This window comes from Camelus bactrianus, chromosome 12, assembly GCF_048773025.1.
Source record: "Camelus bactrianus isolate YW-2024 breed Bactrian camel chromosome 12, ASM4877302v1, whole genome shotgun sequence".
NCBI classification, from domain to species: domain Eukaryota; kingdom Metazoa; phylum Chordata; class Mammalia; order Artiodactyla; family Camelidae; genus Camelus; species Camelus bactrianus.
The window spans coordinates 57,015,478-57,035,276 of NC_133550.1; the positions used below are offsets into that span (position 1 = coordinate 57,015,478).

Sequence of the window (19,799 nt, forward strand, 5' to 3'; positions counted from 1 at the left end):
CATGGTAAAGGGTAAGATTTCAGGAGGAAAGAAATTCAAGGAGCTGGGATTTCAGGATTTGGGAAGGATCAGATCTGTGTATATTGAAACTGCCAAATTAAAAAGAGGAATATTACTACAAAGTGACAGTGATCCAGGAGCTCATGTGAGAGGGAATGACCCAAAAAGTCAGTAGATACCAGCAACAATTGAGTGGCAGCAGATGATACAATTTGATGACATGAAATTAAAAACTGCAGGAAGGTTATTATATACAAATGTAGAAGAAAAGAAAAAAACTTACTCAGGAGAGTTCAGATTGAGGCCTAATGTTGTCAAGTCACTTCCTAATGCAAGATGTACCATTCCTGGGTCTGTCTCTGCTGCCCTGATAAATGTTAACAAGCCAATCATTCCAAATTGGTCCGTCACCATCCCTTGAGGAATGTTAGTAACCCGACCTGGATAAGAAAAACACAGTTATTTTTAGCTTTGAGGAAAAAGTAAAAAAAAAAAAAGAATTCTATAATATCTTTAATATACTTTATAGAGTCTCACCATCAGGTAACACCTGGATCCCTTTTTTCTGCTGGTTATTATTTTGTGTTGTTGAACTTTTATCTCCAGGGAATTTGGGTCCATCTGTACTTGAAGTTGTCTTGCCAGATGTATTCAAATTCTAACATGAAAAAAAAATAATGTGACATTAAAATCTGTTAAGTGTAAATATTTCAAGTTCATATATTAGTACCTTTTTATTCATTTTTAGTGTATTTAAATTGGTACTAAATTATTACCTGTTGTTCAAGTTCTACATGAAATTTTTTGTTTCCACAACTGTCCCATGGTATACAAATAAATCCTGTATTATACACATTATACAGAGGACAAGAAATATATGGAAAATATTTTTACTTATCTCAGATCTTCAGTCACAAAAAAAAATCTGTCTATCTCAGAACTTTATGTTTTGGGAAACACTTGAAGCTACTCTTTAATATTTTCATTTAGAAGACAGACTAAATATAGTACATTACTTAAAATATCACCATAAACACTTCCAAGATAAGTCAGTATACTTTAAAAATTCATATTTAATTCTTACCCAGTAATCTTTATGAATTATTTTAACAACATACAAACTCTCATCACACACAAAAAAAGTCTACTTTCAGTGAAATGTGGAAGAAATAAACACATTCGTTAAGTCAGAAAGAGGAAGCTGAGTTGGCTGAATCAACACAGGAATAAAAATGTGTATAAAGATTCTTCAAGGAGAAAACTTACTCAAGAAAAACACAGCTCCTTAGAAGGCTATAATATCAAACTTCATGGGATCCAGCTGACAGGGACTACAATAAAAGTCTAAATTAACTCTGAGAAGTTCAACAGAAATTTGCAAACCTATATGAAATAGGAAAAAAATAGGCTATCTTCTAAGTTATAAAAGTTTTCCACATTCTTCAGAAGTTAGATTATTACAGATATTCAAGATAAACAATTTTGTAATAGTATTTAGTAAGTCCTTAATATGGTCTATGGAACTGTTAATATAAAAGAACTCTGAAGGGAAAAAAACTACATCCCTCACATACGTAATTCTCAGTTACTTACAGATTTACTGTCATCATTACTTGATGTTGGATCTTTGTAACTGGAACCAGGTAATGCTGGAAAATCTTCATTGTGTATTGAGAAGTCCTGGGATTGCTCATTTGCTGGTTTTGTTACCATTCCAACTATGCAAGGAAAATAATCCAGAGAGTTGCAATTGATATTTATGGCATTTTGCTACAAATTATAAGAAGCTAACTTTCTTCATAATATACCAAAAGGATTTTCTTACTATGCTATGAAAGCACACTTCAAAAAATCAGTATTCAGCATAACAATGAATAACTCAATTTCTACATACTGATTAATAACTAAATATATGACAAAATACAAGGGAAATAGTGGCAATCCTATAATTCTACCTAATGTTATATATAGATGCTTAAAAAACATAATTTGATATTGGTAATAATTATTAAAATTCTTGGTTTAAAAGCATTAGCTATTATAAATACCAGTTAATTGTCAAATACAAATGAACAAAATAAATTAAAAAAAAAGTCAGTATTCTACTTGAAAGTGACTTACAGAGTGAGCAAATTGCAATCAATTATAAAACAACTCCATATCATTTCAGATTTTCTTGGACTCCATGTAATAGATGTAAAACATGCAAGAACTGGGAAGTAATCCTCCCACTATACTTGGCATTAGTCAGGCCCTTATTGGAGAACAATATCCAGTTTGGGGCTCCACAATTCAAGAACGATATGGAGAAACTAGAGATGGTCCAAGGAGAGCAACGGGAATGATTAAAGGGATGAAAAAATGGACCTATGAGGAAAGGTTAAAAACATTAGAGTCTGAACTGAGAATCAAGCAGCTAGGTACTCAACTTCCAGGGCAGGTCATTTTGGGGGTTTTCTGAGGGAAGACTAATTAAGAAACTATAGAATGTAAATAAATAAATGTTTTCCTTCTTCACATACTGTTATTTGTATTCATATTCTGAAAGGTACAGAAATCCTTCTCGGTTGAAAACGGGAAAAACAGTTATCTTAGAAAAGTTATGAAATGATCCCACTAAGTTCATTGTTTCTGCTACTGGTCTTTATCAGATTCTCCTAAAAGGAAACAACTATGAGCAAAGGATAAAAAGAATATGGTTACATTGTTGTTACATAATTTTCCTGTCTAGTCCATTTAGCCTCTATTAGCCAAATCTCTTATTTATTAAAGACAGTGAAAAAGGGTATTAATGGTGACCAAGAGTCTCCATAAACTACATATGACCCATGAGCAGTTCTCAAGAGGAGACAATTTTTTCTCCCATTTGGAGACACTGGCGAGGGATGTGCAGTTGGTATCAAGTAGGCAGAGGCCAGGGACGTTGCTAAACATTCTACAATGCATTCTACAATGCACGGGACAGTTCCCCATTTACAAAAAACTATCTGACTCAAATGTCAGTAGCGTGGAGGTTGAGAAATGGGCTTAGAAAAAATTGTCAAAGTCTAGTTTGTCATTATTAATCACTAGGAATGTGGGAATATAGTTTTTGAAAAAAGGTATGATGAATTGAGAAATGGCAGACTACAAAATAATCACTTAGGTGTATTAAGGCAGAAAGTACCAGAAGAAAATAACTTCTGGACACCAATGAAGACTTCCTTTTGGGGCTTCTATACAAACTAAGTTTTCCCATTTAACTTGGCTATCACAGTATTCTGAGAGGAAAAAGCACTTTGCATTTATCAACACTGACAAAATTACACTACTCTGATTAGAAAACACATAAATATATGTGTGTACAATGTGCACTCACATGTATAGGCATGCATATATGTATGTGTGTGTGTGCGCGCAACAGAAAGTTTCCACTGGCCAGCATTAAAAAGACGAATTAATTACCATAAGGAGCTCTTCCAGCCAAGGGGTTTATTAATGGAGTTGGGTTACCACTTCCTTCCCTTCTGTTTCGGTCTGCTAATGCTGGAAAATCTGAAAGGTCCAATCCTGTCACATTTTCACTTCCATCTAAACAATAAGAAAACACTAGTTAATGATTCTACAAACATTTTAAAGAGATTATTAAAGACCAACTATAACATAATTAGAAATGACAGTGCCTTCTTCCTACACAAAGCATAGCACTGTGCTTGGTATATGAAGGCGTACAATATTTGTGGACTGACTTCATGTGGAAGACTTAATGAACTCAGCATAGCAGTATGTATCTAACAGCATAATAAAAATCCCAAATCCTACAAACCTAATTAGAGAATAGGGAGTAAGGTGGTACATCATCTGCCCTGTGAAAGACGACACTCTAAAGTTTTGGCTTGTTAGCTAGCAAGAATGGAGACTGCTGTGATATAACTGTTCTTTCACTATATCCAAAAGCAGAGCCTGTATCTGGAATGCTTGGAAGCTTCATCTGTAACACAAGTATGATAATAACAGTGCCTCCTGCAAAGGGCCTGATTCATTTCTGAGGCACAGGCAACAGAAGCAGAAGCCCTAAGGATGACTTCTGTCCATGGCCTACAGGTCCCATACACAAATGTGTATGCATGTGAGTGAGTGAGTGAGTGTGTGTGTGTGTGCGTGCGTGTGCGTGTGCGTGTGTGTGTATTTTGCAGCTGAGGGTATAAGCAGGGTGGAGAATGCAGGGCATACGAAGGGTTCCCATGTCTGGTGAGGGTTTGAATTGTATGGGAATATGACACAAAGCCCAGAGGTTTACACTACCTATTACACAGTAGGCGCTCAATAAATACATACTGAATGAATAAAATTTATTTTTGTTCATTTTAAATAAAAAAAAAATCAGCTTCTCTTGAAAAATAAAATTTAACCCATTTCTACTTTGCCTATTTTAATCACCTTGATCTCTTCTCAATGTTTATTCTATTACTCTTAAAATCTCAGAATCTTAATTTTTGAGGAATTTAATTTTCTACCTTAGCTTTAGCCTGCATTAGTTTTTTCATTAATCTTTGTTTCACCTAGTATATTATAACCATTTTCAATTTACTTTGACCCCCTTTCCAGTTTATTTTTTCTCTAAGTTTCATAATTAGAAGAATCTGAGAAAAGAAACTGTTAACTCAAGATTACTTTGTTGATAGAAAAATAATTTATATACTCTATTAACATTCCAAGTCAGGTGACAACTTAAAATTATGAAGGGTAAAAGATAAAATCATTCATACCCATTGTTTTTAAACAAATTGCAATTTATGAACTTTGAATTTTAAAGATAATATTATATAAAAAATAGAAATTAACAATTTATATAGTGCTTTAATTTACAAAGTAATCTCTTTTGAATTAATTACGAATTAACTATAAACTTTGGATATGTATTAACTTTAAATTACATCTCCAGGTTCTCTAAGATGGAGTTTAAAATTATCATATGTTATTTGAGAATAATTTTAACCTAAGAGTAGTGTTAACTCACAAACTGTCATTTTTAGGGTAAGACCTGAAAACAATTTTCCTATTTAATTTTCCTATTTAACTAAGTAAGATATACTTAGTTAAAAATGACTTTAAAAAATAATTCTAAAATTTATAGAGGTGTATAAAACTGTAATTCAGAATATAAGATGGCATTGTGAGACACACTGTTAATTCATGGTTCATTTAGGGGAAAGAATCAACTCGTCAATTAAACTATGATATGCAGCCTAATTTTTCAGAGAGATTAAAATATGAAAAAACATGCACCTGAGAAACAATGGAATATGGTCCTTCATATTAGAACACAAAACATTAACTGCTAAAATTTTAAATTTAAAAGTCTCATTTGGTCACTCTATGTTGCTACACATTTAAAAAACATTTAAAAATTAAAAGCCGATAGCCACAAATGACATTTCATTACTAAATCTTCTCTTGCTTCCCCTCGCTCCATTGCACTAATCTTTCTTTCACCTTCCACTTCCTTTACATGTATTTCTCTCTCAACAATCATAATTATTTTTGTTCCTATGACCATAACAACACCCTTTATTCCCTTTCTCAGGAAAGGATCTGGAGGCGAGGGTGGAAGAACATGAAACCTGAAGCAGAACAGCAACAAAGCCTCCTGTTCTCTTCTGTCTGAAGCAGGTGATAAAAGAAATAAACCAACAGACTGAAGGAATTCTTTACTGTCAAAATCAGAAACTGGTTTTCCTTGTAATTAAATTTTGAATTTTACACATAAAAATGGATTAAAAATGTGTCAAGAGTTAAATGCCCAAATTAGTATTATTAAGACTATTAGGAAAAACTTGCAAGTGCTCCAGGTAATTTGAAAGGTTTCATCAATCTGGGTTTCTGTAGCCAGAATGCCATACCACTCAACCTAGTTTAGACTGTAGTGACGGGACTGAGGACAAGAAAAGCTCTTGAAGCAAAAAAGATACTGAGGCACAAGTGTAGACTAAGTTAATGTTTAGGCTTTTTTCCAGGTGTTAAAGAAATAAACTCAATGTTATAAACACTCTGCTACTACCATGTCAAGTGAAAAAATGTATTTATTTAACTATCTCTCAACTGTTCACTGAATTAAATCCTACTTCCTGTCAAATTCTCCCTAAATTAAGTTCTATTATTCTAACACAAAAGAATCCGTTAATATTTTAAGACCAGTATGTTGAACTGCTTTATATTTCAAGATCTATCATATTTTTATAGGGTACTAGCTCCAGAATAAGCTTACCTGTTCCATTAAAAATGTTACTTGATAAGGAGTTATTCATTCCAAATGCCTGATTCCTGTTCATTCCAAATCCAGACATACTGGGTACATAGAAAATAATTTTAGATATACAGTAAGAACACTAACTTTCAGATGAAGAAAAACAAAAGTGTATACTTTTGATCTCCTCATATAAAACAACATGTATAAAAACAAATACTAATTTTATTTTTCTGAGTTGAATCTATTTTTATTTAAAGCTTCCCTAAAGTCTTTCCATGAACAATTGAGAACCAAAATGTCTTTAACAGGTGAATTAAAAAAAAAAACAAAGAATTTATTTAAGCTTTGAGGAAAACAGAGATTAAAGGTACCATTTTGTGTAGTTGAAGAGCCAACTTATCGGATATACTGGAAGAAGTAACCTCAAAAACAGGCAATTCAGTCTAAGACTATTGTTCCTGAATACTTATTTTTCTTCCACTACTGGTAAAATGTGCTATTATTACTTTTCATTAAAAATCTTCTTTCATACAGACTGTCTTCCCCAACTAGAATATAAACTCCTCATGGACAGGGTTCATATCATATTCATCTTTGCATCTTCTGTCCTTAGCAGTCAGGAGGATATAAGAGGCACTCAATAAATGTTTAGTTGACCTGAATTAAATGGTGCTTTTAACTCAATTCAGCGTTCTAAAACACATTGTTCTTACCTAGTTTATCTTTTAGCAACTTAAAAAAAATCTCTCCTAAGTGCCCTCAACTCTAAATTAATGCACAATTGGTACTTGATAAGTAGTTACCAGATAGCTATCAAAGCCTCCCTTTTTTGCACAAGCCTAAACATGGGAAAACAAAATAAAAATAGAAAAAATAGTAAGGCTGAACTTAAAGCAAGGCAAGAATTAATTAAGCATGTCAAAAAGAATTGTTAACACAAATTCTACAATGAAAGTATGCATCTTTAACATCAAATAGTCTGATAAAAGATAGTATTATCACTGTTATGAGTAAGGTTAAACTTTGAAGATGACAGATTTTTGTTTTTTGCAAAGATCTGTAAAACTAACTATGGCCAAACAATATTTTCATAAACTATGCAGCTGGTGAAACAATACTCTAGAGAAGAGTACAAAAGCCAATAGAAATTTTTGTTTAATAGCATTTTAGAATTACTGATGACACAGGAACCCTCAAACACTGAATAAGTACTAAGAGAGGAAAACATTCCACCATAAATACAACTTGTCAATAGTAATAAGCAGGGTTTTAGAGACCCATACTTCATTGACAATTTATACACAAAGTATTTGTTAAAAACAATTAGAATGTGAAACAATACGGAAAGTGAAAAATTTAAATATATATTCAATGAACAATACTACAAGAATGCAGAAAGATGTGTCAAAGCCAAGAAGTATTATATGATTAGGAAACTCTCAAGGAGATGAGAATTTTGATAACTTTTTACAAAAATAACTTGTAAAAATCAAAAGAGCAGTAAAATCATAAAAGAAATACTAATAAGTCTAAATAAAAGCAAGAACTGGAGGTTACGGGATGAAGATTAAAACAGGAAATGTGCTAGTAACTTATTTTAATTCAGATTTTATAGAACTAGATAAAAAGAAAGTGGATTAAGTGGGAATGACGACAGCAACTAGATCATTTCACCTTACATTCTCCATTAAAGAAAAATTAGTAAACTAAAATGCTGTTTTTACAGTAAAGAAAGTCCTATATTATAGACATTAACCCTCATGTAAATTATCTGAACAGCTTTAAAATCCTAGTAAAATGGATAACTGTTCTTCATATTGTTACTGTAATTTGCATAGTAATCTATGCAATGAACGGTACAAAAAGAAGTGAAAAAGCACAACAGTTCATCTTCTGGTTTTAAATCCGAGGACATAACGTTATTTTCAAATACTAAATATGAAGTCTTTTAAAAAGTCTTTGGTCAGTAAGTCTCCAAAGACCAAAACTGAATTTCGGTTGAAAAATAACTTAACTAAAGCATAAATGAAGCAAGGCAGTAATGGTCAAACATGTCTTGAGTCCTATTCATAAGTACGGAGCTCTTATCACACAGGTGACCAGCCTCATTTAATAGACGAAGGACATATCAACAAAAATTTGCCAGGTGGCAACCTAAGAACAATCCTTTTCTAACAACAGCAACAAAAAGCAAACTGGTTTTCAAAAGAACATGTCTTTAGTTTGGGGGAGGGAGGGAGGTTTAAAGTTTTGATGTGTAACAGAAAGAGAAGCTTTGTTCAAAATATATGATGAAACACACTTATGAAACAGAAGCCAAGACTCAAGGAACAGAACGTTGAACATGAAAAGGCAAATTTGAAAATATCCAGAGAGAACAATTATACACAGTATCAATAAACATCTTACCTGTTCACAGTAAAAGGCTGTCGAGAAGGCTGCTGCTTTGGCATACATATTATGCTTGGCGAGCTTCTGTTGGGGCTACCTAACCCTGAACTGCTCATGCTATTTGTCCTGCTAGGAATTCCAATGCCCTGACCAACCTGGGAGTGGTTCATCATATTCCTAGGATTCATAGGCAAAATACCCCTGAAAAAGAAGTCCATTATACTAAATAAGCTCTCTACAATCACTCATTAAAATTCTCTGTAAATAATCAATTTGCCTAACCCTAGAACCTCAAATATACTTTCAAATTGCATTCCTAATTTTTATTCATTTAATTATTTTGTCTGGTCATTTGAAAAGAAAAAAAGCTCTCTGAAAAGTCAAAGTAAGCAAACCAACAAGAACGGGCTAATTATAGAGGAACTTAATATAAGGTGGTATCGAAGATGAGAGAACTACTGGTGGGACTACGACATAAAACATGTATTTCACACATATCTAGAAGAATTTCATTCCAAATGTACGTCATTCTATCATCTTCACATAAATATGCATCATTTTGTAATCTGTTTTATTTTATTCTCACTAGAGCAATGGATGTGTGGTGAGGGAGCAATCATCAGAATTACCTGAGGAGTGTTTTGAAATTGCACATCCTCCTCAGAGAAAGAGAGCTGCCTTTTGAAAAAAACTTCCCAGGTGGTGATTAACCCTAGATTCCCACCCCAGCTGATAACCAGTATGCTAGCTGCAAGATAAAAACATCTTACACTATACTTATCAATTTGCAATGAAATAAAATGAGCATAGGGCATCAACTTTCTTTTCCTCAGTAAAAGGCACTGAACCAGAAAATCAAATAATTAGTTAATCTTATTAAAAACCTAAAAAAGCTTGCTTACTCTACAAAGATACATTTTGAGAAATATTCTGGTCCATCAATAAATACCTGCTTGGAGATGGAGGCGTGTGAAGTGACATTGTTGGTACCCCTGTTGTTGGCGTGACGTGGCTCGGTAACTGAGTGCCTTGTGATAAGCTGCGATTTAACTGAGGGGTATTGTTGCTCATCCCCCTCATTGGAAGGCCTAGTGCACCTATTAAAAAAATTCAGAAGAAGGAAATTCATTGCCATCAGGAATGAAATTGTCATCCATCTTCTGGAGTTGGCAATTTAAAACATTTAAAAATGACCTAACGTAATATAATATGCAAATTTTAAATGGAAATATTCAATTCGCTCCAAATGGACTCTGATTTTATTAACAAAAATATGTTTTAGTCTGAAATTTAATATTATGAATTTTCATACTGCTTCCATTATTTCTATCTTTCCTATTTCTTCTTTGCTTTCATATTTCTATCTTTTCATATTTCTATTTTACAATAAACTACATCTGCCAATGACTGTAACAAATTAGATGACTTATGTTTCAATTAAAAACATTTTGTACAAATATGCCTTTAAGAAATTTGCAATCTTGTGTGTTTTTATGTTTTAAATCATAACTGAGGTATACAGACGTTTAGCCCCACTTTGCTAAGTAGTTTTAGTTTTTATATGATCCTTTTAAAATGCACTTTAAAGAAAGTCTCTTTACTATTATTTACACATACATACTTCTGAACATTACAATTTTTACAAACCCAACATAAAATGTTAGCAACTGTTAAAAACTCAACCTGATATAAGAGACAAGAATATATAACATTTTAAATTCAAAGTACAATGAGCTTCTATTTAACTAGTACTTCTGGGGCCAGATGTGGGGATGGATGTGTTCCAATATGTGTATTTCTTAAAGACTACTGAGGAGTTTACCACTCAGAAATAAAACATTTAAAAAAAACATAACCAGTTGGGGTAAACATTATTTCTTGCCCTGCATTAATATGAAACATATATTATTATTTTCTTAATGATTCAGAATAATTATCATGGATATTTAATGTTCTAGATACAGTTTTCCCCTTTGTATCCTGCAAGGTGAGGATGTCCAGCTATAACTTATGTTGTCATAACTGCCTATGGAAGCCAATATGCCTCCTGGCCCCACCTTCCTTAACCACACTTTTTGGTGCTTTCTGTTTCTAGTCTGTGTAATGGCACACCGGTCAACCAAACTTATTCTGAATTGGAAGTTAAATAAAAGTGATAATATGAGGGTCCAAGAATTACAAAGACCTGAATATTTTGAAACTATGACCTCCAAAAAACTGGCATCTACATATGCGCTGAATGTTTCCCTTCAAATATCCTTGCAAATTTCTCTTTTCGCATAACAGTGTACCACCTTCTAACACAGGGATACCAGTGGATCACAAAGATTTCACTGGAATCTGCCAGCCTGAATAAAGCCAATAAATCAAACTCAATATAGCTACCATATTCTATGTATACCCCTTTTCACTCATGTTCCATGAAGACTTGAGCTTGGTTCTGCATTTCTTTTAAGTTATATAAAGGGAACTGGCTTAGATTCTATGTTGATTTAGTCATTATATGTATGCCTGGTCACTACAAGTTTTGAGACTATGAATATACCACTAGCTGCAGCCACTTTCTCTGAATTTGGGGCAAAATAAGGAAGAATAAGGAATTAAAAATCAGCCTATATAGATTTCTTCAGAAGGTATCAGTCTTTTCCTTTTCTCAAACACCCTGGTGTTCTCCTAAGGCCCTCCAGATGCTCCCATTATGAACCACCAACGTGATACTTTTCACATCACTTATTCAACAAACATTTATTGAGTGCCTACCATGTCAAGCACGGTGCTAGTTGCTGGGGATACAGCACTGATCAACACAGAAAAAGCTTCTACCCTCAGGGAGCTTACATACTTCTCCCTCAATATGCTGTCCTAAAGTCACCTACAGCTGCAAATTTCCCACTGGAATGTGTTTCTCACAGTTACCGACCAAGAAACATTATACAATTTTAGAACCAGAAGGGACCTTAAAAAATCACCCAATTCAGTGTTCTCATTTTACAGATGAGGAATCTGAGCCTCAAATAAGTTAACTGACTTCTCCAAGGTGACACAAAGAACCAAGACTAGAATTTAGATTTCTTAACTCTTAGTGTTCTTAACAGCAGCCCTATGGCCGCCCAATGAAACACTAAATGAGCACCACTGTGAGTACTCAAGGGTGAGCTGTAATACCTTTTATCTATTCTTTCTCTTGCTTTCTTTTTCTGAATGTTTACTTCTCTTTGAACTTCTAAACCAACATTTCTTCTCTTCCCTCCATTTTCTTTCTTCTCTTCTCTATACCTGTCAAGTTTTCTTCTCCAGATTTACGTTTCCTTCCTATCCCACTCTCTCTACACTCTCATCATTATAAATAAACATACATGTTCCAAAAACCTAGTACATTTCAGCTCTTTTCTAATAATCAATAAGCCCTTCTAAAGACTCATGGGATTTGTTTACTCCAACCCTTCATATATCTATTATTCTGTGATGTATAATGAAAAATTTATAACTTCAGAAATATTTGAGATTGGAGATTATCTGAACATTAGCAAAAAATTTTTGGAGAAGGAAACAAGAATGCGTAAGGTAGTTTATTTAGTCGATTAGGGATTGGCACACTTGAATTAATTTATATAGTGAAGAGTAGAGAAAGACAGTATGAAACAAAGAACTCAAGGGTTCACATTTACTTCTATTTTTCCTTTAATACTTTTGATTTCATAAAAACAGCTAATAAATTCTAGAGGTCTGAGTTGAATTTTGTTGAACTAGGTGGATATGAAAAAAATCAAAAGGAGAGAAGAATGCATCAATTTCAAATTGGATCATCAACCCCCTGAATACTTAAAAATCAAGTTATTTCAAATTCAGTTTAAAAACTGAATTCCTTTAGAATGTGTAGACATAATACCTTTGAACAGGAACAGAAAAAGATTTAGGAAAGAAAGTACAGTAAGTCGTTAAATCAGAGTTGCTTGAATCAAATTATTACAACTAGGTAGGGTCAAGGGAGGGAAAAACTTACTTTTACTAGTATAATTAGAAATACCACAGAAAATCACCTCTAAAATACTATGTCAAAAAGAAAACACGTTAAGCTGAACAGAAAAAAAGGGGGAATAAAAAGCCAGCTCATTTAAAAAAAATCTGGCATGAAATAACAAGTAAAAAATATAAATATGAATGCATGAACTTGTATATTGGAAGGGCAGAAGAATTAACATTTATCAAGCACTTAAGAACTATATGTCAAGCACTATCATACTTCATCTCCTTATAAAATATTTTAGAGAAGGTATTTATCCACTTTTTACAGACAAGGATTAAAAAATGAACAAAAAGCAGTTTAAAAGCAGTTAAAAAGGTTATAGCTCTGAAGCAAATTTTTCTTTCAATTGGACAAAATGATAGTAAAGGATAATGCAATATTAGAAGGAATACATGAACACATCCTAAGTAGATTCCTATTTCTTATTTGGCAGGGTGCTGAACAAAGAATGAATTCTTTATTGATCATTTTTCAGAAATCCAAAAAAAATGACCTAAGAAATGTTTCCATGAATTATTTCCATTGCACAAAATGATTAACAGCACATCCCTTAAAGACTTATAGCATGATATGCCTTCCTTTATTCAATCTTTTGATAAAGATAAACAGTATTAATAATAGAAGTTATAAGAAAAAAAGAAAAAAACAGCAACCAAATTCTTGAATACTCATACTTAAATTAAGTCTCCTGAAATCTTTAAGGAGAAGGGAGAAAATTCCTAATTGTTGTAAGAAAGCTTCAAGTATCCCCTTTTCCATTCCCAAACCAAATAGCTTTTCCTAAACTCACTGTCCTGCCCACACTTAAAGGGCAACCATCTTCTAACCTCCAACCTGTCCTCATGTCTTCTTACCTCCAACCTGTCCTGCACTTAGCTGGTTAATCTTTACTGTAACACTATTTCATTATGCAATTTCCTTCATTAAAAACAAAGGATTTTAGAGATAGAAAAGTCTCCAGAGATCATCCAACTAAGTTACAGATGAAGATCATCCAACTTAATTATAGATGAACTAACATCAGGCATTAAATGACTTGCCCAAGATCACAAATAATGAAGAATAAAAACAAGGATCAAATTTCTTGACTCATTTCAATCCCTTTCTTCAATCAGTCACACTTTCCACCTCTTACCCTAGTTGCTGACTTTTGCATTACCTGGGATACTTTAATATCTGGGTCCCATGCCCAGAAATTGTGACTTAGTCTGGGTCTGGACAACTCATGGGCAATGGGATTTTTCAAACTCTTCAGGTGTTTCTAGTCGGGTAGCCAGGGTTGAGAACCATTGATCTGTGGTTAAATCCAATCACAGTTTTAGTCTTTCATATGATCTGTTAGAATGCAAAAGATTCTTCTAATCTTTATCTTTCCCATTTTATTGAGATGTAACTGACATATAACTCTTCTAGTCAATCTTAATATTTTACTCACCCCAACACAAACTCTTTTTACATATCACATATTTGACTTACAATTTTCTTTATTCTTTCCCCAGACCCTTTCCCAGTATCTGCCCCTGCATCTTTAATCATATCCTTCTCCCCACCTAGAATACTTTCCTCCTCTTGTTCTACAGAGATACACAAGACTATTAATTAAAACAAAAACCAAAAAACAGAAACAAAAACAAAACTAAAACCGAACTGCTAAGATCAAGGTGTTTTCATAGTTTATGTATAGCATATTTGGGTGTATGTGGGAGGGATTATTAACTCAAACATGAAAGGAGAAAGAATTTGGGATCAGAAAATGTTTCCTGGAGGATACTGTATATGAACTGAATAATGAAAGAGATCTAGCCAGACATTTGGTGGTGGTGATGAGAAGTCAGGTGGGTAAAAAATGCCACAACAGTTCAGTCTGAGAAAAAAGCAAGATGTATGAAAAGGAGAACAAGTGATATGCCTGGAGGAGGAGTGGGCTTGCTTCTGGGAACTAAGGATGATGATGAATGTGGCTTCAACATCCTCAACTATGAGAAGCTGCTGCTATGTTAGAACCAGTTGAGAGTTTGGAACATCTGGCTGCATCTTTACAGCAGCTGGCACTCTACCTGTCGAATAGCTGTGTGAATCTCCTACGTATACTTTGTAATCCTTCTCCTCAACCTAAGTTTGCATGATAGATTAGTGGCACCCTTTCACAAAGTTATGCAGGTCTCAAACCTTAGAGATCATCCTTGATTCCTTTCTTTCTGTCATATCCCACATCCCCAGATCATATCAGCTGTATGTCTAAAATACCCCAAATCTAACCACTTCTCAATACTTCCACCACTAGTCCAAGTGATCCTGTTTTCTTGCCTGGACCACTGCAGTAGTCCAGGAGTCTTGTCTTTCTTTCTTGTCACTTGTCCCCTTCCCCACCCAGTCCATTTTCTACATAGCAAAGTGATCTTTTAACAATGAAACTGTATTTTAAAATCCTTCCCATTAAACTTAGAATAAATCCAAATTCTTTTCCAAATCTTCACAGGACTCCACAATCTGACACTTGCTACTACATTATCTGGCCTTCTCATTTGTCCCTTAACACATTAAGTGCATTCCTTTATTCTCATGAGTAACGATGTTTGCAATTGCTATCATCTGTACCTGAAGAGCTCTCCCCTAGATATTTTCAAGAACTTGTACTTCCCAACATTCTGGTTTCCATTCAAATACTACCTCCTCAGAGACAGTCTCTCTGCCTGCTCCAAAACTATTAAATCCCACCCACTCATCCATTAATCTGACAATTTTTATAGTTCTTATTACCAGAATTACATTATTTATTTGCTAAATGTCTGCATGCTTATTCTGTCTTCCTTCATTAAAACATAAGTTCCATGAAAGCAGGAACTTTGTTGTTTGCCATACTCTTCAATCCTGGAGTAAGTCTTCACTCATGGTAGGTATTCAATATATAATACAATAGTGAATAAATCCTATCATAATGCTTTAGTCAGCAGGCTCTAGGAATCAGAGGATTTAACATTTGTAGTTTCTATTATGTGCAAATGGCCCCCTAGGGCCATGACATTCAGTAAGTAATACGCAGCATCAAAGTTTCAAAGAAACTGCTGTTCTCAACTCACGTTCATTCACATAGTTAAACTTACAAAGTAATACAATCCTGGCTCTACTACTTACTATCTTGGGCAAGTCCCTTAACCTTTATGGGGTTATTGTGAAGATTAAATGAGTTCATATTCATATAAAGTATTTAAAATAGCACCTGACACACAGTAAATAGTGAATAACTAGTAACTTTATGGGGATGAGGATGGTGAAACTTGCCTAGGAAAAGAAAGTCAACAGGTGGTCCTAAAAGTGAAGATAAAACAAAATAGTAATGAAGTAATGGTATTCACTTGTAAATAGTTGTTTTCTGGGGAAAACTGTATGCTACAGCTGTGTTCTTGAACTTGGAAAGTAGCAAAGACCTTGAGAGATATCCCACAAACTTGTGAAGATTTGTTCCTCTTGGCCAAAGCCAATGTTTATAGCCTAAGAGGTTTCCTTTGCTTTGATAAACTAGATCGCTCCCAAATCTATCCCACACTGTAGATGTCATTCCCACTACTGAAACCACCTTACCCAGAGTCTCTTCAAGACCAATGTCAAACACGACCTCATTTATAAATCCTATCCTGACCATTCTTCTAGGTACATTATTACTCCCGCATCTGAAATATCCAGAAAACGCTGTACTTCTTCCTCTACTTTGTAGTAAAATAATCTGTGTATTTATCCTACTTGATTATATATAAGGATTGTAACCTTTCTTACCATGCATTCAACAAATATTTACTGAGTGCCTGCCATGTACAGAGTACAATGAAGACATGTAATAAATACAGTAACACTACAGGAGTATGTGCACTGTACAGAGATGGCATGAGAGACAATGAGCTCTTCTACCACACATCTGCCGTATCCAGCATGATGCAATGTATATGGCAGGCACTCAGTAACTATCTGCTAAACTCAATTCCTACCTCCTTTTTGAAGCTTCCCCATACCACTGTAGCTCCCTGTGCTTTTATCTCCCATCAACAAGCCTGTCCATACCATTCAACATTTAACCTGTTATTTAATATTTTGCATACAGATATGTCTTGATCTCTCCAACTATATAACGTGTGCTTCTAGAGAGCAAGAACTCCCAGGGCATTCAGTATTCATTCAAGTATTTGTCAAACGATCCTACTACTCGCTGAAAGTCACCAAAATGTGTCACATGTCTAACTATACTGTCAACAGCATTACTTCTGAACCACTCCAACTGTCTTCTGATCTTCCGCAAAACAAGTAGCCTTCATTTAGGTATTCTTCAAATAGGAGGCCAAAAAGATGTTGAAAGCGTAAGACTATGCCACTGCTCTCAAGCCAGGAATCCAGATTCCAGAAAAGTTTATTTCCTTTCCTAGCTAAATGTCTGGGTCCTCTGAGAATTCAGATACAAATGTGTATAATGGATTCATCTAGGCAGCTAGTGAACCTATGGCCCTTGGTAATAGGCATATAAGAAGCACTCAGTAAAACAGTAGTTTCCTTTTTCACAAATAACCCAGGGCCCTAAATCCTGTTGGTAAGAAAAAGTCAACAACAACTATACTACCACTTAATTTCAACGCATTAAATACCCAGGGGAATTAATTCCTGGTTCCCTGTTCATTCCAATCTAGGACACAGGTTCAAGGAGCCCAGGGGTCTTTAAACCTAGATGATATACCTAAAATCTCACACACACATTCAAAGAAGACAAGTAGAGAACACCAAGCAACTTGAATGCAAGATTCCATTCACTGGCTTCTACAGTTCTCACTTGAAGCACAGGAGTCACATAAACCCTTGGATGAAAAGTTACTTACATATCTGGATACAACTTTACGATATTAGAACCCATGATCACACAAGCCCCTAGTCCAGCATTTTCTCTCTAATCACCAAGAACACAAAACAATAGCATATTTTCATCTTAATGGCTCAAATTTCTACCGAACTTTGCCAATCTGAATGCAGAGTTCATGGTGGTATTCAATACACTTCGGAGGCAAAAGAACTTTTAGTTACATCAAGCCCAATGCACAATTACGACTAGTTGCCACAAGAATAACATCATTAATCTATACCCATCTACTTATTCCTTCTATCTCCCCACCCTTTATTAAGGTCAGCCCCTCAAGTTTTATCTTTCTACTTACTTCTACTACTGAAACCCTGAGCCTCAAGTCCCACATGGCAGCCAGTGTTCTCTCTGGCCCAAGGTGTGTGTTCAAACTACTCAGCAACTAAAAGACCTACTTGGCCCCGTCGGGTCTATCCTAACAGGGACTAGAAATTCAGACTCTGCCCCTACCCCCTCACTGTCACCCCTCCGCCACTAGCTGTGGCTTCTAGATCTGTACCCTGGAAAGGAATAACTGTACTCTGACTTGAGATATTTCAGTTCCAGTTGATCTAAGGTTCCTTTTTCTGTAAGCTAACACTTACAATGTCAGTTAAAAGAGTGAGCCATGCATTAAAAATACTGGTTCACCAATGCTACAGTAATACAGCCATTTAATATAATAAACTCCAACAGGAAACATATGTCATATATGACTTCTTTTTAAACTAATAAGTACCTTAAAATACTATTTCTAATGGAAATAACTTTGCTCATTTATTAATCTCTGTATATCCTTAACCATTAGCACAATCATTTACACAAATTAAAAAGTCAATAAATGTCTACCATACCAACAAAATAACTCCTATTTCAAATCTAACCCATTCTGTATCTTAGCCCAATTATAATTTTACATTTGTAGGTTAAAAAAATTCGATCAGTTTTTTAAAGTCCATATAGCTGATTATATTGTGAGATAATTCCATTCTCCTTCATTAAATAACACTGGCTTCTCAAATATAATTTTTCTCCATTCCATTCACTTTCTGCTATAATGGGCTTTAAAAAGAAAACAAAGTTAAGTTCTTGGCAGTTACTCTACAGAAGTAAAGGACAGCTTTAAAATAACTAGGTATTTCCAAAGTAAAGGTTACAAGAAAGGTGAAAACAATAGGTTTTAAACTAAAACAGTCCAAACAAAACAAATCTTTAGCTAATAAAACTCCCTCAATAAGTAGGATAAGTATTTGTGGATGAATAAGCAATGCATTTTTTTATGTAATAAAAAGCTTTAAAAATGTCTACTTAACTAGAGGAAAATTGCTAATATCTATAAGCAATTAATTTTATTTACTAAATCTACAGTAACAAAACTGTGTTTCATAGCAAAAGAGGAAGATCACAAAGATGGTGAGGAAAAAAACAGATGGTAACTATATTTGTCTAATAAAATAAGTTTTCTCCCCCTACTAAACTTCAAAATAAAATTGAAGGGTAAAGTGGTATGACAAACTATTCTGATACCTATCAAAACCTTGCTTTTTGTTATGCTGGGAAAGAGTTCCGAATCAAATAACCGATTTTTATTTGAAGCTGGTTAAATTACTTGGTCATCAGATTGTTTCCTTCAGGTACCTTCTTATTCTGTAATCTCTGATGGGAACTTATACCCCTTTTAACACTCCCCTTCCACCACAGAGATGAGATCAGCAGTCTCTGACATTAACAGAGATGACAAAATTTTATTGATATATAACAGCTTGGAAAATTAATTTGAAAAATGGGAAGATTTTATCATTTAGTTTTATAAAAATTTTATGTCATAATAATAGATAACATTTATTGAGCGCTTACTATGCGCCAGGCACTGTGCTAAGCGCTATAAAAGTATGACAATATATAAAAAGAAATAAAACCTTATATATGGAAAAAGCATTGAACTGTGAGTCAAAAACATAGACTCTATACCCAGACTGAGCTATAGTAAAAGAAGAAGTATTTGCTAAACAAAGGGAACAGTTCACAAACTGCTAGGTAATGGGCTTACAATAATAAAAGGCCAAAAAACACAAACAAACAAAACAACCTACTTAACTGACCAAACAAAAAACCTTTAACTTCCCCTAACTGAAACACAGAGGATGTCAACTTTTTAATTTGTTTAGCAAATCTTCTTCAAAAATACTGCAAAGGAACATACTGATACAAAAGATGCAAAAATAAACTTCAATCTACCCTACACCCAAATAATTTTGAATTAGAAATGTCTGATA

At 34.1% G+C, this 19,799-nt stretch overlaps 1 protein-coding gene across 8 annotated transcripts in view; it reads right to left on the reverse strand.

Annotated features, from left to right (window-relative positions):
• CNOT2 (CCR4-NOT transcription complex subunit 2) overlaps positions 1–19,799 on the reverse strand; it is a 104,841-nt gene that overhangs the window by 13,189 nt on the left and 71,853 nt on the right. For 6 of the 8 annotated variants that reach the window (XM_010958872.3, XM_074375422.1, XM_010958871.3 and 3 more), the window contains 7 exons: positions 9,570–9,717; positions 8,639–8,821; positions 6,248–6,327; positions 3,445–3,570; positions 1,594–1,718; positions 538–658; positions 284–440 (listed from right to left, as the gene is read on the reverse strand). In XM_010958872.3, the coding sequence (XP_010957174.1) occupies positions 284–440; positions 538–658; positions 1,594–1,718; positions 3,445–3,570; positions 6,248–6,327; positions 8,639–8,821; positions 9,570–9,717 (940 nt within the window). The remainder of the gene's footprint in view (positions 1–283; positions 441–537; positions 659–1,593; positions 1,719–3,444; positions 3,571–6,247; positions 6,328–8,638; positions 8,822–9,569; positions 9,718–19,799) is intronic. The other 2 variants (XM_045519464.2, XM_074375423.1) reach the window with 2 other exon arrangements.